Source organism: Sciurus carolinensis, chromosome 5, assembly GCF_902686445.1.
Source record: "Sciurus carolinensis chromosome 5, mSciCar1.2, whole genome shotgun sequence".
NCBI classification, from domain to species: Eukaryota; Metazoa; Chordata; class Mammalia; order Rodentia; family Sciuridae; genus Sciurus; species Sciurus carolinensis.
The window spans coordinates 120,988,292-121,007,001 of NC_062217.1; the positions used below are offsets into that span (position 1 = coordinate 120,988,292).

The 18,710-nt window shown below is 47.1% G+C and overlaps 1 protein-coding gene across 1 annotated transcript in view; it reads left to right on the forward strand.

The window, feature by feature from the left end:
* Hk1 (hexokinase 1) overlaps positions 1-18,710 on the forward strand; it is a 73,875-nt gene that overhangs the window by 20,275 nt on the left and 34,890 nt on the right. Inside the window, exons 3-4 of the mRNA XM_047552598.1 lie at positions 10,911-11,059; positions 16,065-16,184. Coding sequence (XP_047408554.1) covers positions 10,911-11,059; positions 16,065-16,184 — 269 coding nt within the window. The remainder of the gene's footprint in view (positions 1-10,910; positions 11,060-16,064; positions 16,185-18,710) is intronic.

An 18,710-nucleotide genomic window follows, 5' to 3' on the forward strand; every position in this document is an offset into this window, starting at 1 on the left:
GGAGGTGGAGTGGGCAGCCCCAGGGGAGCTTCTGCTTGGGCTTGCTTGGGAGATCTCCGAAGGATACCTGATCCCGGCATGCACCTGGTCCTTTGTGAGCAGCCCAGGGCAGGCATGAAAGGAGGAGGAGCAGGTTCCTTCCCTTCCCTCCTGAACCCGCCGTCCCACGAGGACTCTGAATTATTAGGGGGGCTTTTTCCCTTATTCTTCCCACCATTTCCAGTGTCCAGGGTCTCCTAAGTGTGCTAGTAATCTAGCCATTTACCCCTTCAGTTGTTCCTCAAAACAAGGCCCAGAACTCATAGTCATTGGGGAAATACCACATTTTCTAGTTCCCTCTTAAAGCTTCATGGTAGTGCGGGGCTTGGTGGCGCACACCTGTAATCCCAGCGGCCCAGGAGACTGACACAGGAGTATTGGGAGTTCAAAGCCAGCCTCAGCAACTTAGCGAGGCCCTAAGCAACTCAGTGAGACCATGTCTCTAAATAGAATACAAAATAGGGCTGAGGATGTGGCTCAGTGGTCAGAGGCCCCTGGATTCAATCCCAAAACAAACAAACAAACAAACAAACAAACAAAACCAGAAAGAAAGAAAACATAGTAGATATAACCTACTAACGGCCCTGAGCAGCCCTGCAGGAAAGAAACCTCTTTAACTTGGCCTAATTGCCTTTCCCCCCAACATGTGCTATCACATTTCATCTGTTTTGAAACACTCATTCTTTTTTTGACTATCTCTGAAATCAGGACTATTTTGTTTAATAATTATACCTGTAATTGTTATTGGCAGCAGTTTTTCTCTGCTAGTGTTACATCAAATAAAGGTGTTTCTCAACATTGGAGCCTTAAACGATGAGTCACCTGTGATGAGCTGTGTGGCTGTAGGCCCGAGCTGGGGAACACCATCGGAAGGCTTGTGGAATTGGAGCCAGCGGCCTGGGCCCTGCTTTTGAGCCTCTGTCTCCTCCAGTCTGATAGGTGCTGTGTAGGCCTCTCAGGGGCACAAACCAGTGTGGAGGACAAAAGATGAGAAAGGGCCTGAACCTCAGGGACTCCCCAAGCCCTCAGTGCACAGCAGGGTGAGTCCCTGTAGCTTGTACTGAGGATGCCAGTCATTGGACTAGGCTCAGCCAGTGACCTCTCCTTAACTCGATCACATTTGCAAAGCCTCCATTTCACGGGTAGGGCTTGTTAGGACTCCAATGTATCTTTTTAGGGGAATAGTACAATTTAAAACAGATCCTACAGCCTTTCTCCTGTGACTGTTCCTGATATGGATGGGCTTGATTCATATGCCCTGGGGCCCACACTCTGCTTGGAATGGTCCCTGCAGCCACAGAGACATTGCTACTAAGGCCAAGGTCTCAGATACCTGACTGCAGTCTGACCTCTGCCCCTTTGAGAAGGAAGGGGCTTCCCCCATGCCTTGCCCTGGCTTGGGGTTCACCCTCAAAGAACCAGGAGGTCTCCTGGAGTGATCGGAATGCAGGTCTCCTTACTCGGAAACCATGCTGCTGGTCCCTTTTTGAAGCGTTAATCACTGCTTTGACTGTAGTAATTAGTCAGAGACAGATTTAGTGATAATCCCAAACCACAGAAGGACAAATAGATCTCATTCGGTGGAAAAATGCCCTAGCCTGTGACGTGAAGATGTGATTTCCAGGGCAAAGGAGGAAACACACCTTTCCTCTGCTGCTGATCTTGACTGTGGAGAAATGGACTCAGTTTTGGAATTCTAGTGAGATGCGCGAAGACCTCTGATACATACATTCTGATATGTATCAACCCATTTTAAACTAATTTTCCCCCCTTTGGACACTGTTTTATGGATAGTAATTTTTTTTTCTCGGTAGACTTCGCCAACTGTGTTTCATTCATGAAACCTCCCTTTGACCTCCTCTTATTTATCACGAAGGATGTTGTAGCAAGCTATCTGAGGGTGTATAAATTTGAACATTAGTTTCTCCCTCATGGTTTCTAGCATGTTCTTTACCCAAAGAGAAGCAAACAGATATTTACTGGAAGCTTTGGGATGTCCCATTATCTTATTTTCATGCAAACTGAATGATTTATATTGTGGTCATAGTTATTTTGGGGCCCTGAATATAAATAGTCCTGTGTTCCTGCCAAAGGAAGAAAAAATACTTTGCCTTTTCTTCCTCTGGTGTTAGGTTGTCTCAGTTTTTCTGTCTGGAAAGATGGTTGGCTTATCCCAAAAGGCGCCTCCATCTGAAATCTGCCCGCTAGTCTTCTGGTAGGTTTTGATGAAGGTGTGGAGTTCTCGGCAGGGGCTGGATTGCAGATGGCAGGGAATGTGGCGGGGCTCGTTGACAGCGCAGGGCAAAGGTAGGCACTTCACGGAGGTGGATTTCTGTTTACCCAGTAGTCCAGCGCAGGCTGCACTCGAGAGACATCTGTCCCCGTGTTTGTTTTCCATTATTTGCTGGTAATGACGGCTATCATTAGAAAGGAGAGAGTCGCCAGGGCCCTTCAGATTTTTTGTTTAATGAGCGTTCTCTCGAAGAATGGTTGTCCCTTCCTTGGCGGGAATGGGTCGTGGTGGGAGAAGCGGCAGGCAGGAGGCCCTAGGGGCCAGGAAGGCATTTTTGAGACCACAGATTTGAAGAGGAAGTTGGAGGAAAGTCCACTGCTGTAAGACTTTTAGTTAAAGGGGAAAAAGTAAATGTAGCAAAAATATAGAATGCTGGATACATCTCTGGCGCTGCCACTCACTCTCTGATATTGGGGAAATCACTTTGCTTCTCTGAGCCTCCATTTCCTCATCTGTAAAATGGGCCTGATGGCCCCTGCTGTGTCTCAAGACTGTCATCAGGACCAAGTGAAGGTACTTTGGAAACTGTAACGCACTGTAAGATTTCCAGTGGGTCATATCATCACATCATCAGTGTAGTTTATAACTGACTTGGTAAGAATTCTTTGGGGGCCTTTCCTAACCGATGCAGACAGTCAAGGACCCTACTCATTGGGTCTAAATGTGTGAGCCCAAGCCCTGGAGGAAGGGTGCAGAATTTTTAACAGCTCACTGACCTTCTGTGATGTTTTGGAAGAAGCCTTTCTTACCTCCATCCTGGCACCCCACCCCTCATGAAGTGGGTGAGCTTCCAGGCTGCAGTACTGGTTCCTCTGTCATGGGTGACTGTACCCCTTAGGAGCCAACCTGAAATACAAGGGGTGGTATGTTCCCTTTGTTGTACAGGGAAAGTGGGTATTTGGAAGGAACACCTTCTCTAAATAAAGAATATGGAACCTGGGAGCCTTCTAGTTGTTGCTGAAAGAATTCAAATCCGTTTAGGCAAAAATGGGGAAATTCTAGGTTGCTGCAGCGGAGAAGTCTAGTTGTCTGTTGGCCTCTGTGTCCGGCCTCTGTGTCCTTCACTGTCAGTCCCGCTTTCCCTTGTGTCGACTTCATCCCTGGGTACCTCTCCCTTACAAGGGCAGAGGTGGTCCCCGAAGCCCTCAACTGACACTTCTCACCTCCGAGCTAGGGATTCCAGCCAGAGGGCTCCCCATAGCACCTGTGACAATCTTGGAGAGGGCCATGACTGGCTGAGTGGGCCATGTGTCCATCCTGAACCGATCAGGATGACTGAGATGGGTGACTCTGAATGCCCCCGGTTCCCAGCTGGAGCAGGTGGTCAGTCCCACCCCCAGCCTTAGGAAGTGAGTAGACATCCAACAGAGTTTACCAGAAATCTCATTGACCTTTCCAGAATCATTCCTTGGTGTCCTCTAGGAGCCAACAGCATGCCACTGGCCCATAGGCCCTACTGAGCCAGCTGCCCACCTGCTGACTGCCTGCCTTGTGCGGGGCTGGGCACTCAGGAGAGGGAGGTTGGCAGATCACATTTCTTTTGCCTCCAAGTTACTTCTCATCCAACTGAGAAGACAAGATGCGTATAAAAAACAATAAGCATCTCAGTATTTGCAAGTCTGAGATTAGGGTGGGGTTAACCCTGGCCTTGCCACAGACCTGACCCTAATTATGGCATTCAGCCAGTTTGGTTGGAGTTTCCTTATCCATAAGACCCAGGAGGCGAGGTGAGTTAATGCTTGTCCAGTGTTTCCTAAGCTGCAGCCCCCCTTTCCTTAGCAGTCTCGAAGCATGCCTTCCAGTAGAACCAGGGCCGCTGCTCAGGGAGGGGTCAGCTGAAAGAGATCCCTCGTGACTGCCACCTGTGGCTGTTGATCAAGGCCCCTTGAAAGCCCATCACTCCCACTTGCCGGTGTGTGGAGTCTAGTTGGTGGCTTTGTCCTGGCATTTTGTAGCCACCCTTTCAGCTCTGACTCTATCTCTCTTGGACCCTGCTGACCTGGGCTTACCTGGAAAGACTGAGCGGACCACAGAAATGTGGGCCAGCCCCGTATACTGGCCTTGCCTGGGCTCCTCCCTGATCTCCAGCCAGCTGAGTATTCTGTCGGAAAAACTTCAGGCCTGGAACCTGCAGAGGTGCTGCAGAAACCTGTTCCCTTCCTAGATGAGAGGCTGCAGACTCTTGGCTGCTGTGTCAACCTGGGCACTGATAAACCACAGGGCTTCCCAGCCCCATCACCTGGACCTTTAGTGACAGAAAACCCGCTTTGTCTAATTCATGGGAAAATGAGACCAGGCTGTGACTGAAGGCTTTTCCTTGCTATTTTAGTTATGACGGGGGTAGGGACGTAGCTGAGTTGAGTGGCAGAGTGCTTGCCTAGCTTGCGCAAGGCCCTGGGTTCCTTTACAACACTGAAGTTGTGATGGAAAGCCAGTGTAAAACACGAAACAGATACTTACTTAAACATTCAGTGGTGAATGAGCTAATTAAATAAAAATGTTAAAAGGAAAAGTTCCCATAATTCCATCCTGGCATGGGATTCGCACTTGTGAATTCCCTCAGCCTGAGTGGTCTGTAGTTGTTTACCAGATTCTGTTTCATTATCTTTATTAGAGAACAAAGCAAAAAAAAAATTGAAAAGCCTCAAAGAACTGTGGATGTTGAGGAGCCCCAGAAAAGAGCCACAACTGTTGCTGCTATGCAGAAATCTCACTCTGATCCCATGCTTGGGGATCTTTGTCCCTGAGCTCTGTTCAGGAGGCAGAGTTCATGGTTATGAAACTGGGTTTTATAGTCGAATTCTGACATTGCCACTCACTGGTTGTGGGCTTGGGCAAGTTATCTAACCCCTTCCTGCTCATCATGGGCATCATGACGTACCTGTTTATTAGGTTGGTAGGATAGAACTAAAATGGTGCTTATAAAATACTTAGTGACCGGTAGAGAAAGGCTCCGAGAGTGAAAACTGATAGTAAAATATAGTGTTTTTTGCATTCTAGTGACTCACCTGCCTGAGAGGAGCCACTTCATACTGAATTCAGGTTTTTAACCTGGTGGTGGTATAAGGTACATGAGGTTAGGATTCTAATGGGAACCTAGGAAGAACCTTAAACTGATTTGAACAATACCCAAAGTAAGGGTCAAAATTTCCCATAAATCTTTGATACCTGCTTCCTAGCCTTTTGCCTTGGCCTCTTTCCTTTGGACTGTAGAAATAATTTTAAAACAGCAACGTCACATGGTATCTCTCTATCATATAATACAATTAATTCATTAAAAGGAATGAAGTACTGGTGCATGTCACACATGAATGACCTTGAATGTGCTATAGCCAGGTGTGGTAGTGCATGCCTATAATCCCAGTTACTGAAGAAACTGAAGCAGGAGGATCTCAAGTTGAAGGCCAGCTTCAGCAATTTAGCCAGGCCCTAAGCAACTTAGCAAGACCCCATCTCTAAATAAAGAAATAAGAACTGGGGATGTAGCTCAGTGATAAAACACCCTGGGTTCAATCACCAGTACTGCAAAACAAAACAAAGGAAAGCAAAAAACCCTGTCATCGAAAGCCAGACACAGAGGACCGCATATTATATGAGATGTCAGAATAGGGAACTCTATAGAGACAAGAAGCACGTTAGAGCTTGCTACAGGACAGCAGTGACTGCTGATGAACACAGGACTTCGTTTGCAATGATGAAAATTTTCTAAAATTAGATGGTTGCATACCTGTGTAAATATTCTGAAAATCACTGAATCGTACATTTTTAAATAGATTAATTGTTTGATATGTGAATTCTATTTCAATAAAGCTGTTTTTTAAAAAACCAACCAGTGGTATAACTGCTTCTTGCTTCATGAACCACAAGCAGAGGCACCTTTAATTATGAACAGGGCCACTGATCCCTGTGGTCAGGCAGCTTCCAAGGTGTCCTGGGTGGCTGGCATGGTGGCACACACCTGTAATTTCAGTGGCTTGAGAGGCTGAGGCAGGAGGATCGCAAGTTCAAAGCCAACCTCAGCAAAAGCAAGGCCCTAAGCAACTCAATGAGACCCTGTCTCTAAGTAAAATAGAAAACAGGGCTGGGGACGTGGCTCAGTCCTTAAGCACCACTGGGTTCAATCCCCAGTACTAAAAAAAAGAAAGAAAGAAAAAATAGCAAGCTATCCTGGGTCCCAAGGCAAATGCAGAGAATCTTTCCTTCGTTATAGTCCTTTCCATGTGGAATTTAAGAGGGAACTCTGAAATTAGTGGAGTCCTTGGTTTGTTCGTTCGTTCATTCCTTCACACCTTCATTGTTGAGCTTTTACTATATGCCAAATATCGTTCTAAGTTCCAGAAATACAGCTGTGTGTCAGAGCTCACAGCTTAGTTAAGTCAAATACAGAGTGTGTCCACAGGATAAAAGAGAATACCTTTTTTTTTTTTTAAAAACCAAAAGCAACCATTACATAAAAAAAAAAAAAAAAAAAAGCCCAAGGAACTGAGAATACCCCAAAACAATCTTAAAAAAAGAACAAAGTTGGAGGACTTTCACTTCCCAATTTCAAACTTACTACAAACAACTAATCAGAACTGAGTGATACTGATAGAAGGATAGATATAGAGATCAATGAAGCCAAAATGAGAGTATAGAAACCAACTCCGACATTTACGGTCAGTTGGTTTTTGGCAAGGGTGCCAAGACTATTCAATGAGGGAAACAACAAATGACATTGAGACACTGAATATCCACAAACAAAAGAGTGAGGTTGAACCCTTAACTCACACTATATACAAAAGATTAACTCAATGGATTAAAGACCTAAATGAAAGCTGAACATAAAACTCTTAAAAGAAAATACAGGTGTGAATCTTTGTGACCTTGGATTTGGCCATGGGGTCTTAAATACAAACCCCAAGGGTATAAACAACAAAAGAAAAGGTAAAGTTGCACTTCATCAAAATTAAAAACTTTTGTGCATTAAGATGCTTTCAAGAGCCAGGTGTGGTCTTGCACGCCTGTAATCCCAGAGACTCGGGAGGCTGAGGCAGGAGGATGGCAAGTTGAAAGCCAGCCTCAGCAATTAAGTGAGGCCCTAAGCAACTCAGCAAGAACTTGCCTTTAAATAAAATACAAAAAATATAAAATAAATATAATATATATAAAATAAATATTAAAAAAGGGGTGGGGATGTGATTCAGTGGTTCAATCCCTGGTATTAAAAAAAAAAAAAAAAACCTATTAAGAAGAAAACATGGGCTGGGGATATAGCTCAGTTGGTAGAGTGCTTGTCTTGCAAGCACAAGGCCCTGGGTTCAATCCCCAGCACTGCAAAAAAAAAAAAAAAAAAAAAAAAAAAGGAATAAAACATTTAAAATTTCAAAAAAAAAAAAAGTCTAGATTGGGGAAACCTGCTTGTTATTAGAAACCTGAATTTCCATTTCAGCATTCAAATTATCAAAATTGTTCCTCCTTGAATAGATCAAATTTTGTTCCTATTATCTTACATGTTTGACTTATTAGCTGACCAGTTAACTTCTGTTTTTATATGTCATCGAAATATAAAAAAAGAAAACACTCCCCAGCACCCAAAAAAAAAAAAAAGAAAGAAAACACTTGCGGGTCATATCTAGAATATTTAAAGAACTAACAGCTCAACACTAAACAGCCAGTGCAATTTTAAAAACAGGCAAAGGGAAAAATAGACATGGATAAAGGATCTGAATAGATACATCTTCAAAGAAGATATACAAATGGCGTAAGCACATGAAGAGGCACTTGATATCCTTAGTCACTGAGAAAATGCAAATAATAAAAATAGTCCCAAATATTGCTGAAGATGTAGAGAAATTGGTAATGTCTTATATCACAGGTGGGAATGGAAAATGCAGCTGCTTTTGAAAATAGTGACCATATCTCAAAAAAGTAAATGTGGATTTGTCATTTGACACAGCAATTCTGCATGTTCAAGGGAAATAAATACATATGTTCACATACAAACACCACTGTTCATAGCAGCTTTATTCATGTAACATGCCCTGTATCCACCATCCGTGGATGAATGTATAAATAAAATGTGCTATATCCAGATAGCGGGGCATTATTTGGTCACAAAAGGGAATGAAATACCAATACCAAAAGGGATGAACTTTAAGAACATTTTGCTCTTAGTGAGACCCTGTCTTAAAATTAAAAAAAAAAAAAAGGGGGGGGGGGCTGGGGATGTGGCTCAGTGGTTAAGTGGCCCTGGGTTCAATCCCTTGTACTGGGAAAAAGAAAAAAAAAAAAAAAACTTTTCGCCAAGGGAAAGATGCCAGTCATGAAAGGCCACATACTCTGTATGATGCTATTCATGTGAAAGATGGAGACTAGGAAAGTCTGTAAAGTCAGAAAGCAGATTGGTGGATGCTGGGGCAGAGGGAGATGAGGGCTTTTGGAAGTGATAAAGGATACTGGGTTTTTTTGAGTTGAAGAAAATGCTCCTAAAACTGGTTGTGGTGATGGTTGCATAATTCTGAAAATACTAAAAGCCACTGAATTGTAGACTATAAGTGGGTGAATTGTGTGGCATGTGAACTACCTTTCAATAACGCTGCTATATAAAATATAATAATAATGGTTCTTCTCTGGGTAAGGGTGATGCTTCAAAGCAGTCTGGTATTGACTCTTGTGGGACTGAGGCCTTCTCTTTTTCGTCTGTTTTTTTATTTTTATTTTTTTGCATGGCTGGAGATCCTTCAAATCCAGGGCATGCTGGGCAGTTGCTGCACTACGGAGCTACACCCCAACCCTGACTTTTAGATTGTTCTAGACAAAGAACAACAAATTTGTGAAGGAATGACAGAACCAGTGGATGTCTGGTCCTGGATGGGGGACTTAAAATTTGGGGATGTTACTAAGAAGAGATGGACTAGCCAGGCACGGTAGTCCTAGCACCTGTACTCCCAGCAGCTCGGGAGGCTGAGGCAGGAGGATCAAGAGTTGAAAGCCAGCCTCAGCAACTTAACAAGGCCCTAAGCACTCAGTAAGACCCTGTGTCTAAATAAAAAAGGGCTGGGATGTGACTCAGTGGTTAGGTGCCCTTGAGTTCAGTCCCCAGTACCAAAAAAAAAAAAAAAAAAAAAGAAAGAGAAAAAAAGAAATACATGGCGGGTGCAGAAGCCAGTGGACAATGTGTGGCCTCAGTTGGTTTAGTTGGGAACCCAGAGGGCCATCTCTGGCGATTGAGGCTGTTTCCTGGCCTCAGTAGAGGAAGGACATTCTCCCTACCTCCATCCCAAAATTTTTATGGCTTGCTCTGTGTAGGAGGAAATAGAGAAATGACCCTTTCTGAAGTTTTAGGCCCGTGAGTGATTTCGGCCTGAGATGATGTCAGTATGCTGACAGCACATCTTTTCTGTATGGATCTAGGTTTTTATGCGGAGGTCAATAGCAGTCCTTGTGCTGGCGATATAGACCATCACGTAGAGTGCTTGCCTCACAAGCTCGAGACCCAGGTTCGAGTCCCCGGCACTGTTGGATTGTGGAAATTCAAAACAAACGAAACAAACCAAATCAGAATAGCAGTCCTTATGTGCGAATTGGTGGTCTGACCTGGGTAAGGGCAAGCAGGGGTACCTGGATGCACCTTGGAGACATTACGCCAAGTGGAAGAAGTCAGTTAGAAAAAGACAAATGGTACATGATTCCTCGTAGATGAAATATCCAGAATAAGCAAATTTTAGAGAGAGTAGAACAGAGATTATCAGAGACTGGGGGTGGGGGTGGAGTCATCACCTCATAGTTACAGAGTTTCTGTTGGGGTGATGAAAATGGTTTGGAAATGGATAGTGATGGTAGCTCAATATGGTGAATGTACTTAGTAGCCCTGAACAGTATTCTTAAAGGAGTTACATTGGTAAGTTTTATGTATATTTTACCACAACAATGTAAGAACCGCCCTGTGCAGTGATCAGTCTGAACCTATGGAAGGAGCCCAGGGCATGGGATGGCCCTCAGGTGTAGGGTTTTCTCTGAATTGAAATGCTGTGTAAGTTTTACTTGTGGGTAGTGGTGCTATTTTTGAAATTGGGTAAGATGTTAGAGAAGATGGAATGAACTTTGTTCTAATTCAGTACTTCCATTCCCTGTGGTCAGAAGCAAGAGACAGGCCACGCACAGTGGCACATGCCTGTAATCCCAGCAGCTTGGGAGGCTGAGGCAGGAGGATTGCAAGTTCAAAGCCAACCTTAGCAATGGGGAGGCACTAAGCGACTCAGTGAGACACTGTCTCTAAATAAAATAGAAAATAGGGCTGGGGATGTGGCTCAGTGGTTGAGTGCCTGGTCCCCCTTTCCCCCCGCCCCCGCCACCAAAAAAAAAAAAAAAAAAAAAAAAAGACATGTTTCTCCAAGCCCTTTCTGCCTGGGGAGCTGGTGTGGGATGGGGTTTCTTTTCTCCACAGGGCAGAGGTTGGGTGGGATCAGTATGATTCCTGCTTTCTCTGAAAGCACTGTGCATTAGCGGGAGGCACACAGGGCCAGGGCCAGGAAGTGGGCGTGATGTGTGGCCTTCTGATGCTGGAATCTGATGAGACACCTGTTTTCTCCCTAAACAGAAAAAGGAGATTTCATTGCTCTGGATCTTGGTGGGTCTTCCTTTCGAATTCTGCGGGTGCAAGTGAATCACGAGAAAAACCAGAATGTTCACATGGAGTCCGAGGCTTACGACACCCCAGAGAGCATCGTGCATGGCAGTGGAAGTCAGGTGGGTCCCCTCTCTCGTAGGTCAGCCCTCCTGGGACCAGGCTTCTGAGCATTGGTGTCCTGACGGGGGCCTCTGGAAGGAGGCCCTCCTAGTGTACATGTTAAGAACCCCTGGTGAAGGATGTGGTGGCTGTGACGGCTGGACTGTGCTGGGTGCACTGGCGGGTGGGCGTGGGGGCTCAGACTTTCACAGGTGAGGGGTGCGAGGGCAGGCCTCGCCACTCTGTGGGGCAGATCTCTCATTCCTGGAGGATCCTGGGTGGTTCCCAGCAGCTTTAGCTCAGCCCTTGGCTAGAAATGCTCCTTCTCCATCACCCTCTGGTCAAAGTCCAGACCCCCGTAGGCTGTGACTGTGACCTTGTTGGGCAGGAAACCGAAGGGTTCTGGGTCTTGGTTGAATAGCATGTGTACAACCTTGGCCTAGCAAAGAGAGAAGCAGGGCTTGCTTTGGAATTCATGGTCCCCTCCTCTGACACTTGTACCTGAGACCCACTTCCTCCTGGGCCCTGGGAAGGCTGCTGTCCTGTGGCTGCGGGCCATTGGCATGTCCAGGAAGGGCCACCACCCTCCCCCGCCTGTCCAGTTGTTGTGAGTAATGGGTCCCTAGCTCCTCAGGGCCCCGTGACCAGCGTTCAGGAACTCCGCTTGGGTGTTCACGCAGGCGCTCTGCTGCTCTCCTCTGGTCGTCCAGCTCTCTGGGCTGTGCTTCCTCCTGGTCAGGGCTGTGGTGCAGGGTACCGTTCAGAGCTTGCCAGATGTTTGCTGTAGGGAGGGTGTGTTCCCGGAAAGTTCACAACTGAGTTCTCCCAGCGGATCTGTTGTTTCTGGGATGGACTTTGAGATGAGACCCAGGAGGGTCTCCTCCGAACTCCTAAATTAGCGTGGGTGGGACCAGGGACCAGCCACCCAGCCTTTCTTTGTCCAGGAAACACGGGCTAATCCAGCCTTCAACTTACTCACTGGGGTTGGGGTTCAGAGCATTGTGACCCCATTACAGTGAGCAGTGAAGGGGACACTATCACTGCAGCCACTTTACAGCCTGCCACTGAACCAGGTGTGGACCAGTCCTTGGGGACCCTGCCTGGCGGTTCTTCATGGCCCCTTCTTGACTGGGCTTCAGTGACTGGCCCCTTCACCCGGGTGGGCAGGCAGCTGCTGGGCCCCGGGAGGCTCTGCACCACTCCTCCGGCAGGTGGCCAGCGGTGTCAGGTTGGGCACGTTGTCCTTTCATTTGGCAACAGGCTCTGGCCTGTCACCCTCTGTTCCCGTGACTCGGGTTGAACCACCTAAGCCTGGTGCCTTCCCCACTGAGACCGTCACTCTGCAGACATCCTCAGTGGGCTCCGTCCTGGCCTTTCAGGGGCAGGGTTTGTTCCTTCAGGGGTCCCCCACATTCACTCCCACACTGACTTCCTTCTTAACCACAGTCCCCCTCTTCCAGTCTCTGTCCCTAACTTCCCCTCTAAGTCTCAGGATAACTTTGTTTCCTGCCCTCTGTTTCTTCCCTTTGCCTCTGTGATGGTGGTATCATTTTGTATCATTACAACAGATACTTAATAGTGCTCGTTGTGCGCAAGTCAGGGATACAAACACTTCATTTGTATTAACGCATTTAATCATCACAATGGCCTCATGAAGCAGGTATTGTTATCATTCCCATTTTATGGATGGGAACCTGGAGGCTCAGCTGTTTAATAACTAGTCACTGGGATGTGGCCTTGGGTGATCTGACTGCTAGAAGTTATAGTGTCCCCAACTTGGAACACCTAGGCAGGGTTCTGTCTTTTATTCAAACAAATTTTGATGGCAAGGGAATGTGAGGGCCATGTAGGGAAGGAGAATAGACCAGAGGACACGGGAAGAGAGTGGGAAGATGAAGAACAGAGACAAAAATGGGAGCCTCTCCTCTGGAAGCTGGGTGGGTATTAGGATTGGTATCGGAGAGTCTTCCTTCTGAGGTCTCTTCTTGACTTGTACCCTGGAGGATTCCGGTGACCAGGGTCGTCCTCCTGCCTGTGGAGCTGCTCAGACTCAGGAACTGTGAACAGTGGTGAATTTTGGGCTTGTAATCATGGGGGATATATGGGTGTTTTGTTGTGTTTTTGGACCCAGGGACACTTAACCACTGAGCCCCATCTCCAGCCCTTATTATATTTTATCTAGAGACAGGGTCTCTCTCTAGGTTGCTTAGGGCCTTGCTAGGTTGCTGAGGCTGGCTTTGAACTCGCTCCCCCTGCCTCAGTCTCCCGAGCTGCTGGAATTACAGGCATGTGTCACCACGCCTGGCTTATATGGGTGTTTTAAGATTTTTAAATCTTTTATTTGAAATACTATTAAACTTACAGAGAAGTTCTAAGACAAGCACAAGGAACTCCTTTGTACCCCCTTCATCTAAATTCCCCGGTTGTCAGCTCTTCCCTTTATCCTTCTCTCCCCTCTAAACACACACACACACAGTGCCTCAAAGCCTTAGTGTAATTTTAAACTTTAATAAATCAGAAGCACAAATACAACAGTATTAAAATGTGACTCAGGGCTGGACATAGTAGCTGTAATCCCAGAGACCTTGGGAGGCTGAGGCAGGAGGATCGTTAAGTTTGAAGCCAGCCTCACCAACTTAGTGAGGCCCTAAGCAATTTAGCAAAACCCTGTTCCAAAATAAAAAAAATAAAAAGGGACGTGGCTGTGCCTTAGTGGCTAAGCACCTCTGAGTTCAATCCCCAGTGCAAAATTAAAAAAAAAAAAAAAAAAAATCCCTTAGCTGGGGGAATTTTGGATAATAAATATTGAATTTTTTTTGTCGTAGCCATTGCCATCCTGGGTCAGAGGGACTGAGTCTCTGAGTCTCTGTATCTTTAAAATAATAAGCATTTTGTCAGGAAAGAACAACATTAAAGCTTCTGTAGATGCTACAGTGTACCCTGAGGTGGCACCTCCCTGCTTCCTGGTGGACTGCAGGCTCTGGCCAGCCCTGGGCGGGCTTCCTGCCTCCTTGAGCAAGCTAGAGTCCCGGGGTTGTGGAAATTCCACAGAAATGGCCTTTTCTTCTCAATCGAGGCTCCAGGGATTGGGCTTGGCTTGGCTCCGGGCCTGGGTTAGGCCCGCCGTGTGACTCGGTTTCTGTGTCCTGTCGCTAGGGCTCCAGCCTCTTCCTGGGCAGCCTCCCCGCCTCTGCCTGGCTTGCCGCTGGGGAGTCCGCAGGAGTTTCTGAGTGCAGATGGCTCGGGGGCACGAGCACTGACTTAATAATGGGTTTATATCAGTCGGAAATATAGGTCACCGGAAGCTTAGCCGGGTTCTCCAGGGAGGTTGTCATGTGTCCCTTCAAAGATGCGGCGCCGTCTGAAAAAGAGTGGCTCAGGACAGAGCCTCTCTCCTCAGTCAAAACGGATCAGGTTTCTTTTACCCTAAGTTTGCCTTTAGAACTGGGTCGGGCACCTGGGGAACTTGGGAGTGGCAGCAATGACTCCTGGCTCCCTCTCAAGGACACACCTCCAAGGAAACCCTTCAGGCAGGTGGCCTCCTCTGAGCCTGACTGGAGCTACTTTATGTGCCTGAGTGGTTTGGCCTTTTCAACGCTGCTTTCTTCTGAGAACCAAGAAGCCTGGTGGCTGTGTTAGTCCCATATATAAGGAAGGTCTAGTGTCACGATAGCCCTGTGAAAAAGACAGGGAGGTTACCAAGACTGACATACATACGTACAGGCTGTATTCATAGAGGCATAGCACTAAAGAAAAGGGAGGTTCTTATTTCTACTAAGCTTTTCTCTGGTTGGAACACACATAGAAATCTGTCTTCAGTTCTGGTTATAAAAGAGGGGAGTTATTTGAAGATCTAAAACATTTAGAGGTGACCAGTCTCTCATCATTGGTCGCTTGCCTGTGCAGAAGCTAGAGTGTCAGTGTTTTGGGCTCTTCCTAGTGGATTCCTAAGATGTGTGTGCACCTGTTAATCAGAGGTGTGTTGTAGAGGGGGGCCAGCTTAAACTGCAGTGTAGTCAATAAGTGGTGGAATACTCACACCATGGAATATTGTGTAGCAATTAAAATGCAGAGTCCATAGGGATGCATGCAGCATGGATAGCTCTCACACAGGTATTGTAGAGCGAGAAAACGCAGACACCCAGGAAAATGAGTCGAGGGTGTTAGAAATGAGGGTGGCAGTGGAAGTTACTGCATGGATGTGAGGTTGGCATCTGGGTCTTGCCAATGTGTTTATTTATTTATTTTTGTACTGGGGATTGTACCCAGGGGCGCTTAACCACCGAGCCACATCCCCAGTCCTTTTTTTATAGTTTTTGAGATATAGGGTCTCACTAGCTGCTTAGGGCCTTGCTAAGTTGCTGAGGTTGGCCTTGAAACTCGCCATCCTCCTGCCTCAGCCTCCTGAGACACGGTATAGGTGTGCACCCCTGCACCTGGATAATTTTTTTTTTTTAAGTAAAAAATATCTGTCTGTTGCTAAGGATGCAACACAAGGCCTCCTGCATGTTAAGCACTGAACTATATGCACCCTAGGCCCCATGTAGTGTTTCCTGATGTGGGTGCTGGTGACAGGCAGGGGCAGTCTGTGAGAATGTAGGGTAAGCGCACTTTTTGGTGTGCGTGTTATCCTGAAGCCTGTCTGTCACTCCAGTGGGCTAGGGGCTGTGGAGTTGCCATGCAGTTTCTGGAATTCACTGAGAAGTCAGCATGGAAAGGGGCCGGAAGGCCACTCCACCTGGTGGCGGATGGAGGCCCACGGCCAGTGCGTTACGGAGGGATACACTGATTTTCTGTTATTTCTAAGTTTCCTCAGCACCCAGATGACATAGGTCAGTGACTGCTGAGAGGCCTGTTCCTTCTGAGGGTCTGAGACACTTCCTAATCTGAGTAGCTTTTGTGGGGACAGGACCCTCAGGTGGACGTGGTTCTTTCTGTGTAGACGAGATGGAATCCATTACACTCCCCCCACTACGTGCTCAGGCCCCTTCGTCCCACCTGACTGCTCTCTGGTGTTCCTTCTAGCTTTTTGATCATGTCGCCGAGTGCCTGGGGGACTTCATGGAGAAAAGGAAGATTAAGGACAAGAATTTACCCGTGGGATTCACATTTTCTTTCCCTTGCCGGCAATCCAAGATAGACGAGGTAAGGCTGTTCTGGAAGGACTGGGCTCCGCGGATGCCGAGTGGAAAAGCTTCTGAGCCCTTCCTTTTCCTCTGCTGCGTCTGCCCTTGGCGCACAGGCTTACAGGACGACCCATGTATCTGGTATTTTTAGAAACATTTTCAAAAACTTAACATGAGGTCACAATGTAATTTTTTAAAACAATTACTTTAGTTGCTGACATACTGTTTGGAGACATCCAGGGTTCCAGACCCACCTTCCGTCAGTGCCTCTGAGATGTCGCTGGGGTCCTTTACCCAGCCAGCACTACCGGGGCCACATCCGGTGTCTGGCACTATTTCACCTCCAAGCTGTTCAAAGTAACTTGGCCTCCAGAGTCTCTCCCCCAAACCCTTTTATGAAGCCTGGGTTGGGTCCAGTAGTCACCCCACATCTGTAGAATCACATACCAAAACCTCCAACAGATGCCTGAGACTGCAGATTATTCCAAACCCCACACATAGTGTGTTTTTTCCTCTACATACATAGGTACATACGTATAATCAAGTTTAATTTATGAATTAGTCACAGGAAAAGGTTAACAACCATAACTAATTACAAAATGGAACAGTCTTAACAAAATACTATAGTAAAGATTATATGAATGTACTCCCTCAAAATGTTAATTGGTGCTGTGAAACCTGTCAGTGATCTGATAACCATTATGGCTACTGAGTAACTAATGGGTACTGGGTAGGCCTGGGAGAGAATGGTCAGCAGACTGGCCTGCTCCCCAGGAGGCACAGTCTTCCAGGGACCAAGATGTAGCTGGAGCCAGGAGGGAATATCCCCATGAGCATAAGAGCCTTCAGGGTTGTTTTAGTCAGCTTTTTCACTCCTGTGACCATAAGGATCTGACTAGCACAATTATAGAAGAGGAAAAGTTTATTTGAGGGCTCACCGTTTCAGAGCTCCTAGTCCATGGAAGGCTGGCTCCATTCCTCAGGGCTCAAGGTGAGGCTGGACATCATGGCAGAAGAGTGACAGGGAAACCGCTCACATCATCAGGAGGCAGAGACTCCACTCGACAGACACAAATATATACCCACAGCCACGCCCCAGTGCCACCTCCTCCAGCCACGGCCCACCGCTTCAGTGACCACGCAGTCAGTCCCTATCGGGATTGAATCCCTGACTGGATCGAGACGCTCACAACCCAATCGTTTCTCCTCTGAACCTTCTTGCATTGTCTCCCACGTGAGCTTTTGGGGGACACCTCACATCCAAGCGTAACACCCCACCCCCCTGACCCCCCAAAGCTCACAACCATCTCACAATGCAAAACACATGAGTCCACTTCCAAGAGTCCTCATAGTCTCAACGGTTCCGATTGCTCAAAGTTCAAGTTCAGAGACTTCTCTGAGGCTCAGGCAATCTCGCGCTGTGAGCTCCTATAAAATTGAAAGCAATTACAAATATCCAACGTATAAAGGTCCTAAGTAACCACTTCCATTTATAAAAATAGGGGCATAGGAAGAAGGGACAGGACCAGAGCAAGACCTAAATCCAGCTGGACAAACAGGTCCTGTAGCTCCACGTCCGGCACCTGGGGCACAGGGCATCTTGATGTTCTTTCCAAATGGCATGTGCAGCTCCGCCCCTGTGGCCTTATTCATTTCAGCCCAAGTGGCCTTCCTCTTGGCTCAGTTCTTCTAGCTGTCCTAGGACAGTGTCCCACGTTACTGGCATTTCTTAACCTTGGGGGTCTCCACTGCAGCTCTGGCTTCCTCTTCACATCTCCACACTTCGACTTCTTGGGGTGCCCATAGGGACTCCAGCCTGCTGCACTTTGCTGGCCTCCCAGGCCTCCTTTGCAATCTTGGCGGAAGCCTCCATGACCCCCAAACTCCAGCATCCCGCATTCCTGCAGAACCAGCACCACGTGGCTCACAAGATCTGCTGCCACCTTGAGCAGTAGCCAGGGCTCCAGGGGCCCTTGCTGCCGCAGCCTCTGAGTGTCTGGGTGACCGCGCGGGTTGAAAGACCTTCCTGGGCTCCCTGGAGCAGGAGGGGGGCCCCGGTGGTCTCTTCTCAAGAGAACTTTCACCTTCACTCCTTGAGCTTGAGGCGGGTGTGGTCTTGCCAGCTCCCCAGGTACCCTCAAGCCATCTTTCTTTCTTTCTTTCTTTTTGAATATTCTTTTAGTTGTAGGTGGACACCTTTGTTTTTATTTATTTATTTTTATGCGGTGCCGAGGATCGAACCCAAAGCGCCTCACACACACTAGGTAAGCGCTCTACCGCTGAGCCCCACCCCGGCCCCAAGCCATCTTTCTTACTGTCTCTGGGCGAAGTCTCCAGCATTTCTGTAGTGGCAGTTGTGTCTTGAACACCTGCAACCTCCTTAGCCCTAGTTTTATTCAGGCCTTTCAAATTCATTTTTTCCAAATCTTTATGCTCTGCCTTCTGCTCCTGATTATCACAATAAATTTGGCTAAAAGCTGCCAGCAATATCCGTGCCACTTCGTGAATGCTATGCTGCCTAGACATTTCTTCCGCTAGATTAAGA